The sequence below is a fragment of the Hemiscyllium ocellatum genome, chromosome 2, assembly GCF_020745735.1.
Source record: "Hemiscyllium ocellatum isolate sHemOce1 chromosome 2, sHemOce1.pat.X.cur, whole genome shotgun sequence".
Classification (NCBI taxonomy): domain Eukaryota; kingdom Metazoa; phylum Chordata; class Chondrichthyes; order Orectolobiformes; family Hemiscylliidae; genus Hemiscyllium; species Hemiscyllium ocellatum.
Window position 1 is genome coordinate 10,633,437 of NC_083402.1, and position 16,407 is coordinate 10,649,843.

The following is a 16,407-nucleotide window of genomic DNA, read 5'->3' on the forward strand; positions in this document are numbered from 1 at the left end:
TATGAAGATGTTGGTGAACTATACCTTTTCAGAGAGTTAAAAAGCTAGCAGTGACAACACCTAGTGTTCTCAATAAGACACAATGTACTGAGTAGCTGGTTGCCTGGAAACAACAAAAAAACCATTCAGTTTAAATTGAACCCCCCCAAATAATACTAAATTCCAATCAAGTTTGAACTGAGCATATTGATAATCATAAAAGTTAATGATGTAATCCGATGCTCTGGGGTATAAGACCAGGGGAATATTTAACAGTTGGGAGGAGAACTGCCAACAGACTGCCCAAAAAACAGCTCTCTTAAAAAGTACCTTTGTTGATCAGTAACCTATGAAGCAGAAACCCCTAGGAAGAAGAAAAAGATGACACAGGAGGATCCAAATAGAAGAACCAAAAGCTGCCTGACTGTGAGATAAGAAGTTTTGTTTTGTAAATCTTAATGGGGAACTAGTATTATAGAAGGGAGGGTAAAAGATTGGTTAGAGTAAGGATTTGTGAATAGTCATTAGTTAATTGTTCTGTTATACTTGAAGAAATAGAGTTGTTAATTTTTACTTTAAATAGTTCTTGGTGACTTGAATTTTTATAGATTACTACACGGGTAAATCTTTTCTGTGTTGCTGGTTTTAAATTAAGCAGGAAGGTTTACCCCGTGTCATAACAATCTAGGAGGATTAAATAATAAAGAAGGAGAAAACCAGCAAGCAATATAGAGAGGTAATAGAACTTCTTTAAATAAACAAAAAGAAAAAAAAAAAGGAGACTTAAAGTGAACATTTATCACCTAGAAAATGCAGCTGGACAAACTGAACATGGCAGAGAATGAATAACTACTTTATCGTCTTTATTAAGAATGTTTCAAAAATAAGAAATAATCAAGGGGAAAAAGTGGATAGGAAATAAATGACAACCTGTAACTATAAATACTGGTGGTAATAATTATTAATATATTAATATATGTTATTGACCTAGATGAGGATAGTGAATGTCAAATTTGCAGATTACAAAAAAAAAGTTGAGGAGGCAAGTAGTGAGGGTGACACAAAGAATCCATAGAAGGAGAAACACAGGTTGAGAGAGCTGTTGAAAACTTGGCAGGTGTAATATATGGTTGGACCAAATGAGTTTGTCCATTTTGGAAGGAAGAATAGAGGAGCTGAATATTATCTAAATAGAGATAGACTGTAGAAGGCTACACAGAAGGATCTGGGAGTCCTAACGCATGATCAGAAAGCTACCATTAAGTACACACTGCCACAGAAAGCTGTTGAGGTGAAATCATGGAATGTTTGAGCAGGACCTATATATTGTTATCAATGCTAAAAGAGTCAAAGGGCATGGAGAGAAAGGCGGAACAGGGTCGAGTTGTATGATCAGCCATGATCATGCTAAATGATGGCGGAGGCTTAAGAAATTGAATGATCTTCTCCTGATCCTACTTTCTCCTTTCCCTATTAAACAAAATGTAAGAATGTTGGCCTTTATTCCAAAGGAAATGTAGTATAAAAGCAGCAGAGTCTTGCCTTACATTGTTTCAGCAGCGGTTGGACCACATCTGGTTCAGTTACGACATGGGGTAAACCCCTCTGCTAATTTAAACCTGACACACAGAAGCTAACCTTGCGCTTTAACCTGTTAAAGTTTCAGAGACAAAGAACTATCCCAGAAGTCATTATTTAAAGAATAAAATTGTTAATTTTTACTTTAAGTCCAACCGAGAATATAAAAACCAACAATTACTTATAACTCCTTTCTCTTAAACCTACCTTTTGCCTCCCACTCCACAATTCTGGTCTAATTATAAAAAACCCCAAATCAAGATTTACAAAAGGAAGTTCAAATTTTAAGATCAGCCAGCTGTTGAATCTTCTTTCTCTGTTAGATTTTTCATCCATCTTTTCTTCAGAATTCTGCTTCACAGGTCCTTCATATGACCAGGTACCTTTCAGAGAGCTATTTGGCTCACAGTCTATATTTGTTGGCTTTCTTGGCAGCTCTCCCCCTAACTGTTCAAAATGTCTGGATTTTATACTCCAAAACTTTGGATCGTTTCATTGGTTTGATGTCATCAAAATATGAAATTCAAATTTGATTGGAGTTTGGTATCTGGGGCATAATTTAAACCGATTGGCTGAACTTGAATTTGTTTTTGTTCCATGGCAACACAACACCAACTAATTGTTTCAACCAAGTGTTACATTTTTACCTTGTTCAGGACACTGTGCTTTCAGTCAGCCTTTGCTAACTCCCTCTTTCCCAAAGTTACAGTACATCTCTATACCTTCATAACACCACTTATCAAAAGGGAAGATTAGATTAGATTCCCTACAGAGTGAAAACCGGTCATTCAGCCCACTAAGTCCACACCAACCCTCTGAATAGTAACCCACCCAGACCCATTTCCCTCTAACTAATGCACCTAACACTATGGCAATTTAGAATTGTTAATTCACCTGACCTGCACATCTTCAGACTGTGGGAGAAAACCGGGACACCCAGAGCAAACCCACAATGGGGAGATTGTCTGTGTGGAGTTTGCACAGTCACCCAAGGCTGGAATCGAACGTGGGTGTCTGGTGCTGTGAGGCAGCAGTACTAACCACTAAGCCATCGTGCCACCCCTCCACTGCAACTGGTATTCCCAGGCAATGTATTGACATTGGAGGCAGTCCAGAGGAGGTTCATTAGCTTCACGGCCAATAAGCAGCAAAGGTTGAGTAGGTTGGGCCTGTACTCACTTTAGAAGAGTGTCAGCCAAACTTATGCAAAAACGTAGAGCCACCCATTTGAGATAGACATGGAAGGAAATTGTTCTGTCATGATGTAATGTGGAATTTTCATTTCAAACCACAAAAGCTGTCAGGACTAGATTGTTCATTTTATTCAAGGCTGCGCACAGATTCTAAATCAGTCAAGGAATAAAAGGGTTATGAAGAAAAGGCAGATAGTGAGTTTAGGATCAGACTGGATAGGCCAAATGGCCTACTACTTCTTCCATGTCTTATGGTCCTATCAAATAAATTAACACTCAGGACGGCAAAGTGTAACCACCTAATTTATCACCCCTACTACATGTATCTTAAATACAAGTTTTAACTGAAATTCAGTTGCAGCATTAAATAATTAGGGGAAAAAAAGGAACAATTTTCCACAACAGAAGTCAGTAAGCATATCCCTTTTGCTCCAAAAATACTCTCATATCAGAAAGCTGCAATACAACATTAAGGGCGGCACGGTGGCACAGTGGTTAGCACTGCTGCCTCACAGCGCCAGGGACCTGGGTTCAATTCCTGACTCAGGCGACTGACTGTGTGGAGTTTGCACGTTCTCCCTGTGTCTGCGTGGGTTTCCTCCGGGTGCTCCGGTTTCCTCCCACAGTCCAAAGATGTGCTGGTCAGGTGAATTGGCCATGCTAAATTGCCCGTAGTGTTAGGTAAGTGGTAAATATAGAGGGTCTGGGTGGGTTGCGCTTCGGCGGGTCGGTGTGGACTTGTTGGGCCGAAGGGCCTGTTTCCACATTGTAAGTAATCTAATCTAATCTAAACAGGATTTTGAGGTATTTATGCACAAAACACAGTAAGCTAGCAGTAGGTAATCAGGAAAGTTATTAGAATGTTGGAGTACACAAAAGGGAAGTCCTTCTCAACTGTACAAGGTGCTGGTAAGACCACACCTGGAACAATGTAAGCAGCTTTGGTTCATCTTATTTAAAGGGAAATGTTATTTCATTGGAGGTTCACGAGAATGATGCCTGGTATGAGGGATTGTCTTATGAGCAAAGGTTAAACAGGTTGGGACTGTACTCAATAGAGTTCAGGAAAATGAGTGGCAATCTCATTAAGACATATAGGATTCTTTCAGGACTTGATGGGTAAATGTTGAGAGGATGCTTCCCGTCATGGGAGAGTCGAGCACCAGACAGCATATTGTCAGAAAAGTGGAACCAATTTAAAAGTTGACATGTCTTATCCACCACACAGTGTTGCTATTTTTCTGGTTCCTTACTTCAGTCAATACACTTGCACTAGAAGTGTAGTTTCAGAATCAGAATGGTGCAAAAGCATGCCATTCAGCCAATGCATCTCCACCAGCTCCATACACACAAAGTGTGTATCACTGATAATATCTGTCAGTAAAAAGGAAAGGGTCCTAACTAACCTCTGGGAAACTTCACTACAAAATAAAATTTTTCCAGCCCAAAATATTTAAAAAAAAAACGATCACTATCCAACCAATTTCACATCTACATTTATTGTTTTTAAAAAAAAGTCATTCTGGGGATGTACTGATGCCAGTATTTATTGCCCACTCCTAATTGCCTTGGAAAAAGCAGCAACAAGCAGCCTTTTTGAACTTCTGCAGTCCATTTGATGGAGACAGATGCACAATGCTGTTAAGGATGAAAGGAATTACAGGATTTTGACCCGACAACACAGTGAAATATTTCTTAGTCAGAAAGTCAGTAGTTTGAAGGTGAACTTGCAGGTGCTAGCGTTTCTTTGTATCTACGGCCCGAGACTTTCTAGCAAGAACAGTGATAGGTTTGGAAGGTGTTAAGGAGCTTTGGGGAATTTCTGCACAGTGCACAATTTTGGTCCAATGCTGGTTTCAGAAGTGAATCTGGTGCCAATCAAGCAGTTGTCCTGGATGCTGTCAAGTTGGAGTGTTCTTGAATTTGCATTCATTCAGCCAAGTAGAAAGTAGGCCAATCATACTCCTGACTTCATGTGAGCAGGCTTTGGGAGTCAGTTGTTGGATTCCTAGCCTCCGACCTGCTCTTGAGGCCACAGTATTTATATGGCCAGTCCAGTTCAGTTTCTTGTCAATACAGCAAGTATTTTATTAATTTAAACTTATTTGGCAATTGATCAAATATGCCAGTTCATCAAGAGGTCCACAAAATATAAAAACACACTAAGTAATAAAAAATGTAATGCAGGGGATATGCACATCACTATTATACTTTATTTACTGCATAATTCATTAAAATAATAATGCAACTTTGCCTTTACTTAAACTTGTCAGACATCCTTCTCACTCGCACCCTCAAATTGATTATTCAGACATCGCAGAAATCGCGATAATATAGTTAACTTCCAGGATTTCAAAGTTTATCAATAGTGCCAGTTAAAACAAAGTTTCTTGTCATTTTCTGAGGATGTCAACAGCAGTCAATATCGCAATGATAATGTCTCAGTTTAGAACATAGAACATTACAGCGCAGTACAGACCCTTCAGCCCTTGATGGTTCCACAGGTCAGTGCAACAATCCGAAGCCCATCTAACCTACACTATCCCTTTCTCGTCCATATGCCGATCCAATGACCATTTAAATGCCCTTCAAGTTGGTCAATCTACTACTGTTGCAGGCAGTGTATTCCACGCTCCTACTACTCGGAGTAAAGAACCTACCTCTGACATCATTCCATATCTATCACCCCTCAATTTAAAGCTATGCCCCCTCATGTTAGCCATCGCCATCCGAGGAAAAGGGCTCTCACTGTCCACCCTACCTAATCCTTTGATTACCTTCCAAGTCTCAATTAAGTAGCCTATCGACCTTCTAACGAAAACAGCCTCAAGTCCGTCAGCCTTTCCTCATAAGACGTTCCCTCCATACCAGGCCACATCCTAGTAAATCTCCTCTGAATCTTTTACAAAGCTTCCACATCTTTCCTATAATGCAGTGACCAGAACTGTATGCAATACTCCAAATGTGGCCGCACCAAAATTTTGTACAGCTGCAGTATGATCTCATGGTTCGGAAACTCAATCCCTCTACCAACAAAAACAAAAAACCCTATGCCTTCTGAACAACCCTATCAACCTGGGTGGCAACTTTCAAGGATCAAAGTACCTGGACATAGATCTCTCTGCTCATTTACTTTACTGAGAATCTTACCACGAGCCCAGTATATTGCATTCCTGTTCCTCCTTCCAAAGCAGATCACCTCACTTTTCTGGATTAAACTCCATTTGCCATCTCTCAGCCCAGCTCTGCAGGTTATCTATGTCGCGATGCAACCTACAACATCCTTCGTCACTATCCATAACTTGGCTGACCTTAATGTCGTCCGCAAATTTATTAACCCATCCTTCTATGCTCTCATCCAAGTAATTTATGAAAATGACAAACAGTGGAACCAAAACAGATCCTTGCAGTATCCCACTAGGAACTGAACTTAGGGATGAACGTTTCCCATCAACCACCATCCTCCATCTTCTTTCAGCTAGCCAATTTCTGCTCCAAACCGCTAAATCACCCTCAATCCCATGCTCCGTATTTTGTCCAATAGCCATCCGTGGGTAACCTCATCAAACGCCTCACTGAAATCCATATACACCATATCAACTGCTTTACCCTTATCCACCTGTTTGGTCATCTTCTCAAAGAACTCAATAAGGTTTGTGAGGCAGGACCTATCCTTCATAAGAAGGTGTTGACTATTTCTTATAACCCTTTCCAATACTTTAACCTCAACCGAAGTAAGGCTCACTGGTCTATAATTTCTAGGATGGTCTCTATTCCCCTTCTTGAACAGGGGAACAAGATTTACTATCTTCCAGTCTTCTGGCACTATTCCTGTAAACAAAGAGCAAAGCCAAAGGCATGGCAATCTCTACTCTGGTCTCCCAAGAAAACCTAGGATAAATCCCATCTGGCCCATGGGATTTAGAAATTTGTGAAGTCTAAAAATAGATAACACCTTTTCCCTATGCATCTCAATCCTATCTATCTAGTAGCCTGTATCTCAGTATTCTCCTTGACCACATTGTAGGTATTCACACTAGAAAAAAAAACTACTATTCCCCCTATCTCCTGACTCCACACACAACTTCCCACTACTATACTTGATTGGCGCCAATCGTACTCTAGTCATTCTTTTATTCCTGATGTACCTATAAAAAGCCTTGGGGTTTTCCTTGATCCTATCAGCCAACGACTTCTCATGTCGCCTCCTGGCTCTACTTAGCTCTCTCTTTAGGTCTTTCCAGGCTAACCTGTAACTCTCAAGCGCCCTAACTGAACCATCACATCTCATTCTAACATAAGGCTTCCTGCTTTTGAAGGAGTCAACTTCCTTAGTAAACCACAGCTCCCACACTCGACAACTTCTTCCTTGCCTGACCGATACAGATTTATCAGGGATCCACAGTATCTGGTCCTTTCATAAGCTCCACATTCCAACTGTGCCCACCCCCTACAGTTTCCTTTCTCGTCCTATGCACCCTAAATCTTGCCTAATCACATTGTAATGGCCTTTCCCCCCCAACTATAACTTTTGCCCTGCGGTATATCCCTATCCCCTTCTATTACTAACATAAACATAAAGTGAATTGCGGTCATGACAACCAAAGAGTGTTGCACCTCCAAATCTAACACCTGGCCGGGTTCATTACCCAGTACCAAATCTAATCTGACCCTGCCCCTTGTTGGCCTGTCTACATACTGTTTCAGGAAACCCTCCTGCACACACTGGACAAAAACTGACCTAAGTACTTGAACTATAGTATTCCTAGTCAATATTTGGAAAGTTCAAGTCCCCCATAACAACTACCCTGTCACTCTTGCTCCTATCGAGGATCATCTTTGACATCCTATCCTCTACATCTCTGAAACTATTTGGAGGCCTCTGGAAAACTCCGTGTAATCTCTCCTCTCTTGTTTCTAATCTCAGCCCATACTACCTCGGTAGATGAATCCTCAAACGTCCTTTCTGCAACTGTAATACCGTCCTTGACTTACAGCATGACACCACCCCCTCTTTTACCATTTTCTCCGTTCTCACTAAAACATCTAAAACTCTGAACTTGCAACAACCACTCCTGTCCCTGCTCTATCCATGTCTCTGAAATGAGCACAACATTAAAATCCCAGGTACCAACACATGCTGCAATTTCACCCACCTTATTCCTGATATTTCTGACATTGAAGTAGACACACTTCAAACCAACTTCTTGCTGGCTGTTAAAGGATACCAGTTAGATTCCATCTTTTTGGAGATAGTCAATGCTAAACACTTGTCAGGCACCAATGTTACTTGCCACTCTAGTCAGCCCATTTCAAGAGGGCTATAATACAAGAGTTGAGATGCTCAACTGAAGTTGTGCTCACATAAGAGGGGATCCATAGGTAGTTTACATGAATAGTCCCACAGATGAAGGGCTCATCATATGACACAGCCTCAGAATGAAGGACGACCCTTCAGAGCTGAGATGAAGAGGAACTTCTTGGTACAGAAAGCTACAACAGCTAAGTCATTGAGTCTAGTTAAGACAGAGATAGATAAATTCCTGATTAGTAAGGGGATCAGTGGTTACAGGGAGAAGGCAGAAGAATGGGGTTGAGAAATATGATCAAACATGGAGCAGACTCAAATGGGCTGAACAGCATAATTCTATTCCTAGATCATGGTTGTTGAGATCTTGCCGCATTAAAATGAACTGCTTCACTATCTGAGCAGTCACAAATAGTCAAATCAGTAAACATCCCACCTCTAACCTTATAATTACAGAAGAAAAATCATTGATTAAGTAGCTAAAGATGATTAGGCCTAAAATAACTGAGCAACTCTGCAGAGACAGCCTGGAATGGAGACGACTGCCCTCCAACATCAACACGTATCCTCCTTAAGGTTAAACATGTTCTTTTGTTCTATGAGCTCTAACTTCGCTAACTTTTGTGTGCGCAACACGATCAAACATCCTTTCAAAGTCCAATTAACCATTTCAACCGCATTACCCCACCAACCCTCTTACAAAAATACTTCATAAAGTAAACAGGACAGTAGAGAAACTTCTCTTGTGATGGCCATGAGAATTAAACAATAATTCATACTGTGGCAATTAGAAATGAGTAACTTGAAAAGTAAACGACAAATATCAGCTAACAAGTTTTGCCTTTTAATAAGTCATTTATAGCAAGTTCATGCAACAAATGTTATTTCCATATTGCTGATAAAAAAAGCAAAAATGTTACCACCAAAGGGTTTTTATTCCCACTTAATTTGAAGTATAACAGAATAACATATCACATTTTCAGCTCATTAAGTGCAACCCTTTCATATAACATAGGCAGGAAAGATAAAATGCTTCCATGTTAAAGGAGTGCATGGCAATGTCAAATTTTCAAAAATATGTCTCCCAGGAGAAAAAAAAAATAAGCTTGTTCAGTCTATCAAGCCATATGGATTTAAAAGCAAAGTTTTTTTTAAAAATGTCGGTGTCTTTCACCACATTATCTTATCTGGAATGGAAAACACAATAGCTCAAAATAAAGTCACAAACAACTAAGATGAGAACAGGACATTTGAACACTAACATTTTGATAGATTCCAAGATTTCCACTGTGCCACTTAAGGAAATTGAAACAAAACATAAAATGCAACATTTTATAATATCATCTCAAATACTGCAAAACTGTATCTAAAAGGCATTCACAGGAGATTTACATGTACTAACTGTTCCACTGAAGGGAACATTAACAAGCTATTTAAAGGGCTGTCACATGTCGAGAATCCCCAGACACATTGTTACCATTCCTAAAGTTTTCATACAATTTCTGGCCACAGGCTCTAATGTAGAGCAAACAACAGTGACTTTTGTGTTTTTATACCATGTGCAAATGAAATTACTTATGTCCATGTCATGGGGACAAAACACAAACTTTGCAATAAACTTAAAACTTAGAATTTAGAACCCCTATCGTGTGGAAACAGGCCCAACGAGTCCACACTGACTCTCCGAAGAGCAACCCACCCAGACCCATTCACCTACCCTATTATCTTATGTTTACCCCAACTAATGCACCTAACCTACACATCCCTGAACACTATGGGCAATTTAGTTTGGCCAATTCACCTAACCTGCACATCTTTGGATACATTTTCTAATCAGTGGCAATCGTGGGCTCCATCACAGATTATTAAACAGGCATTTGATATTCCTTTCCTTACTTCACAAATGGTGCTTGACATTTTCTCCCCATTTTTGCCAAAACTGCTCAAGTTCCAAGGTCAGTTCCTCGAAAAGATGAGCACTTCCCCTTGAACCACTGCAATCCATGCAAAGCAGGTACACCTGTTATTCAGTGCTTTTTTTTGAGGCAGGAGGGATGTGGAGTTTGCAGGTGTTTGACTGACAATAAAAGAGAGGGATATACTTGAAAGTCAATGCATGGCTTGGAGAAATTGCAGGTGATGGTGTTCTCATACATTCTTATCCTGGTTGGTAGAGATCACAGGTTTAGGAGGTGCTATAGCTGGAGGCTTATTGAGTTGCATGTTGGAGCCTGAAGTGCAGAGACTGAATGACACTTTGTCTGTCATGTTAGACAATCAAATAATCTGCTTTGTCCCTAACGCCCCAAAAGTTTCATTATTAATTTAGTGGTTAGCACTGCTGCCTCACAGCACCAGGGTCCCAGGTTCGATTCCAGCCTCGGGTGTGCAGTTTGCACATTCTCCCTGTGTCTGCGTGGGTTTCCCCCAGGTGCTCTGATTTCCTCCCACAGTCCAAAGATGTGCAGGTCAAGTGAATTGGCCATGCTAAATTGCCCATAGTGCTAGGTGCATTAGTCAGAGGGAAATGGTTCTGGGTGGGTTACTCTTCAGAGGATCAGTCTGGACTGGTTGGGCCTGTTTCCTCACTGCAGGAAATCTAATCTAATCTTAATGGAGCTTTGATGATGGTGGTGCACCTTATAGATAATGGCGAGCTTTGAGGAGTTAGGTGGCACCTTACTTGAAATCAAGTTTCTACCCTGACTTTGCAGTCAGTTCATAGCTGGCCCAATTCTGATTAATAGTAGCACCCAGAGCGTTGATCATGGGAGGTTCAAGGATGATAATGCCACTAAAATGAGAAAGGGAGTTAATATTCTCTCTTATTGGGGATGTCACTGCCTGGCATGAGAGATATTGATGGTACTTTTTATTTTTCAGCCCAAGTTTCAACATCCTGCTGTAGATTGCTTGAGTATTTGAGGACTCAGGCGTAATACCAATACTAAGCCAATATTAGTGAACATACTCACTTCTGACTTCATTGAGAGATGATCATCGTTGAAACAGCTGAAAGTGATTCAACTGAGGATACTACAAAGAATTCTTAGAATGATGGGTCTGGGTCTGGGTCTTAAAAGAACCCTCTTGTGGCATTGTGATAACATCCCTACTCCTGGACCAAGAGACCCTGATTCATGTCCCACCTGCTCCAAAGGATTATAATTACATCTCCAAACAGGTTGATTAGCAAAATAGGTTAGATGATAGAGCTCCAGCACCACAAGCTATATCCCTTCATCCTAGGTATGGCCTCAAATGGAAATTCCCCCAATTCCTATTATCTGTTGTTTTATATCAAATATCACGGCATTTGTACAGATGCATCACACAGGTCTCAACAGAGCTCTTCTGACAACACTAAAATTGCCATCCCTAGTTGGCCTACTCAGCCACTTCAGGAGGCAGTTACAAGTCAACTGCATAGGTGTCAGACCACAGTCAGAGTGCAAACCATGTTTAAGATGACAGGTTTCCTTCATTAGAAGTTCAGTAAATGGTTGGTATTTTACAATAATCCAACAACCTTAGTCTCTTTTGTGAGTCCCTATTTATGTTCAAATCAATTCAAATTCTCAAACTGGGACTTCAATCCACAAATTCTGGATTATCAGTGAAAGGTCAGTCACTTAGGTGACAAGGTATAAATTTGCTTTTTTTAAAAAACACTAAGTAAAAGCAAATTACTGCAGATGTTGAAAGTCTGAAACAAACAGAAAATACTGAAGAATGTCAGCAGGTCTGGCAACATTTGTGGAGACAGAAAAAGTTTACACTGCAAGACCAGTAAGATTCTTCTGCGGAACGGTTTTCAGAAGGTTATTTGAGGGATAAGCAAGAATGAACAAGGTAACTTGGAGAACCCCTTTGAAATTTTTTGTCGGTAATGTCAAAGACTCTGACAATGCGTGAACTCACTTGAGAAAACTAAGCAGGACAAACTCATTTTGGCTGGAACCTGCTGAATTTTGGGAACATTGATATTAACTTGATATTTTCATGACACACCTCTGAAACAGGTGGGACTTGAACCTGGGCCTCCTGGTTCTGTGGTGAGGGACCTGTATGAAGGGGTACAATTCATTTAGAACACTCCAGACGAAGTATAGAAAAGGAATCGAAGAAAGGAATGTCATTGATCTCAATGCCAAGGACAGATTCCACCTCCTGAAAATACCTACTAAATATGCAGTCCAAGATGAGGCACTCAGATTGGGCTCATCAGCCACACAAGAACCCAAAAGCAATGACAGAATTTTCCAAAGTGGACAATCAAATCCGTTAGCAAGCAATTGCAGTGATCCAACTATGTTGAAGAGGATATCCAGTACAAATTTGAACTTGATCAAATGTACCCATGACCTTCAAAATTACAGATGAAAAGGAGAGACTACACAAATTAATTCAAGACTACTGCACCAAAAGAAGTAAAGACTAGGCAACTCATTTTACTTAATTAACAGTAACCATGAAAAGCAAGCAATCAAAATTTGCATAACAGCTGCACAAGTGGTAAATGATTTTCTTTTGAGGACATTATAACCAGTAATAAACCTTCAACAAATCTGTCAAAGAAAAATGTCATGTATCTATCTGCATAATTCTTTCAACACTTCATGAGACACGAGCTACTATATAACACAGCATATGAAAACTACAATAAGAAAATTAAAGTTTTAAATCACTTAAAACAAATTATTCAAACCTTATATTGCAAAATAGTTCAAATATAAACCTTAATTCTAAGGCATCAATCAACTCAAAAAATTGATCTAATGGTTGTAAATTCAGCCAATTTCACTAAAAATATGTTATGAAATGAGAAGTAAGTGAATATACAACTATTTTTAATAATTTATCTTAAAATTGTTTACTAAGCAGCAACTGTTTATTTAGAGAAATAAATCAGATAAGTGATAGAAATTGAACTTTTTTTTAAGTAAGGCATTTCACAAGGCTCCTCATATGAGAATGGTGAGATCTCATGGAACACAGGGAGAACTAGCCATTTGGACATGGAATTGGTTCAAAGATAGAAAACAGAGTGGTCGTGGAGGGTTGCTTTTCAGACTGGAAGCCTGTGACCAGTGGTGTGCCACAAGGATCTGTGTTGGGTTCACTGATTTTTGTCATTTATATCAATGATTTGGATGTGAACGTAGGAGGTACAGTTAGTAAGTTTGCAGATGACACCAAAATTGGATGTACAGTAGACAGCGAAGGAGGTTACCTCAGATTACAACAGAATCTTGATCAGATGGGCCAGTGGGCTAAGCAGTGGCAGATGGACTTAGATTTAGATAAATGTGAGGTGCTGCATTTTAGGAAAGCAAATCTTAGTAGGACTTATACACTTAATGGTAAGGTCCTAGGGAGAGTTGCTGAACAAAGAGACCTTGGAGTGCAGGTTCATAGCTTCTTGAAAGTGGAGTCGCAGGTAGATAGGATAGTGAAGGCAGCAGTGAAGGTATGCTTCCCTTTATTGAACAGAGAATTGAGTACAGGAGTTGGGAGGTCATTGTAGTTGTACAGGACATCGATTATGCCATTGTTTTGGAATGTTGCATGCAATTTTAGTCTCCTTCCTGTTGGAAAGATGTTGTGAAACGATTTACAAGAATGTTGCCAGGGTTAGAAGGTTTGAGCTACAGGGCGAGGCTGAATAGTCTGGGCTGTTTTCCCTGGAGTGTTGGAGGCTAAAGTTTATAAAATCATGAGGGGCATGGATCAGGTAAATAAACATGGTATTGTCCCTGGGGTGGGCTATTCCAGAACTAGAAGGCGTAGGTTTAGGTGAGAAGGAAAAGATATAAAAGGGACCCAAGGTGGAACTTTTTCATGCAGAAGGTGGTGCATGTATGGAATGAGCTGCAAGAGGAAGTGGTGGAGGCTGGTACAATTACAGCATTTAAAAAAAACATCTGAAAGAGTATATGAATAGGAAGGATCTAGAGGGATATGGGTCAAGTGCTGGTAAATGGGACTAGCTTAGGTAAGGATAATTGATCAAAATGGACAAATTGAACCAAAGAATCTGTTTCCATGTTGTACATCTCTATGACTCCATGATTCTAAAACTGTATTGTGTTAACCCTCAGTAAGAACTGACATATCAAACCGCAGAGGCAAAATCACCACCGTGGAAATGAACACCGCAACTTTAAAACAGAGAACATTCCCACATCTACCAGATGAAGGTTGACCAGTCAGAACAAAGACCTAGCTTACAACATAGGAAATAGAACTGAAAAACAAACATGACTTTGCTAATATGATATAAAATAGTTTAAATCAAGCTAATTAAACTCGCATTTTTTTTAAAAAAAACATCGACAATTGTACAACAGTTAATACGTGCATATCCTCCTTCTTTGAAAGGCAGATATTTTTAAAAAGTCAACTATATTTGTATTGAGCAAGTTGATTTTCCTCCAGTTACTGCTTTAACATACTTTCACAACCAGAACCACCAAACACCGAACTGACAAGTGGGATGCCATTAGATAATGCGGTCATTCACACAGTGAGTGCCAGAAATTTCTCTTAATCAGTATCAAAAATACGTCAATATATTTTGAACGTGGTTATCAAAACTAGGAAAAAAATCCTCTCATTTAAGTTACTTGTTTTAAGTCAAAACGTGTCAAAATATCTCAAAGTTCAAGTGCAATGACTGCCACTAAATAGGAAATACCAGGAATCATTCGGCAACCCAGAAACAGCAATGCAATTCAACGCGTTCTAACCGATTCCCTCTGTTCCACGAATGCCCGCGATTTATGAAGCTACGCCGATGCTTTGTGCACTACATTTAAAAAGTTGAATAAATTCTAAAATAGCATTTTATGCATACAGTAAGCAGTGGGGTCTGGCTTCCTTCGCAACACAATGCTTTAAAAACAAAATCACACTACAATAACCCAAAAGCCCGACTGCTGATTCAAAAGCGGGGGGAGAAAGAGATTCAGGATCAGCAAACAGAATTTCGCCAATACGCCTTCTCGCTGCTAGCATAGACTTCAACGGAAAAAGACGTACACAGTACTATTCCATTTTAAAGGAACAGAATCATAGCCTTTTATGCCCCACATCCTAGTGCTGCTGCATTCGTTTCGTTTCTCAACGTAAAAAAAATCTAGGCGCTTGAATTTGCTTCCAGCAGTTGGTGTTCCAAGTTGCAAAATTAAGAAGTACTTTAAACAAAAAAAACTAGATCTTTAACCCGCAGCAACATTTTGGACGCTGGTGATCGACAAGAGAAAGGCATCATTCACAGCCTGGAGCTCACCTTGGGCTTGTAGAGCCACTTTCGGAATCTGTGCATGTTGCCGGCTGCAATCGCTGGAGGTCCCAGTCCACACGCGCGCGCTCCCGGGAGGGGGGTCCAGTTCACGCGCGCGTGCTCCCCGGGGGCGGGGGAAGAGGAGGAGGGGGGGTGGGGGACGGTGGCACCAGTCCACACACACACACGCGCGCGCGCGCAAGCTTCCCCCGGGGGTGGGGAGTAAAGCCCAGTTTTGTCAACAAACGACCACCCCGCCTCCTCCTCTGAAAGCAAGACCGTTCCCGGACGGCGGGCACGATCTGCTATCGCCAACCGTCACGCTGTCATTCGAGTCACGACTTCTTCTGTCTCCTTCCTCCCCGGGAGGAGGGGAGGAGGAGGAGGAGGAGGCAGCATCGCCACGAACCACAACACCATCCCACAGTGCACCGCCCGAACCGGATATAGCTCTCAGCCCGCCAATTATCCCGCCTCCCCAGAGTGATTGGCACTTCGATTTACCAATCAGAGTGCGGGCCCGACAAGAATCTGGACAGCCCACCTCGCTCACCAAAGACCGCGCTGGAAAGTATTTTTCCACAGAAATCGGGACATCAGATGCCAGTTCATTCGGCTTTTATATCTTTTACTTCCTTTGTGTAAACTGGACCAATAAAACCAGCCAGTGCCTTTCGTGCAGCTTGTCAGGTTTATCTGGTCTGATCTCCCGGCGGACCGACGCCGTTGCCTGGAGACCTCCACAAACAACCGCTGAGGGCGTTGCGCCGTCCCCAGCGCAATGGCCGATGGGTGTTGTAGTCATTTCACTTGCGGTGCCCATTCACAGAGGCATGAACGCTCGACTCGGGTACTACAACCCCCATAGTGCCCCGGGAGGCGCGAGGTGGAGGGGGAACCTTTCTCCGAGGGCGGTCGGACCTGTTTGTGACCGTTGAGGTAAGCGCAACGTTTTTATCTTCTCATTTGAATCGGACTCGATCACTCGTTGCTATCAGACTTCTTCCCAGTCGGGATTAATGTTGATATCCGTTTCAAAACGTGGCGTATTTGAGCGAGTGAGT

The 16,407-nt window shown here is 41.0% G+C and overlaps 1 protein-coding gene across 1 annotated transcript in view; it reads right to left on the reverse strand.

Annotated features, from left to right (window-relative positions):
- Positions 1–15,645, reverse strand: part of zfyve28 (zinc finger, FYVE domain containing 28) — a 220,930-nt gene extending 205,285 nt beyond the window's left edge. Inside the window, exon 1 of the mRNA XM_060842758.1 lies at positions 15,350–15,645. Within this exon, the coding sequence (XP_060698741.1) occupies positions 15,350–15,385 (36 nt within the window). The 5' untranslated portion in view covers positions 15,386–15,645. The remainder of the gene's footprint in view (positions 1–15,349) is intronic.
- Positions 15,646–16,407: the final 762 nt, after the last annotated feature.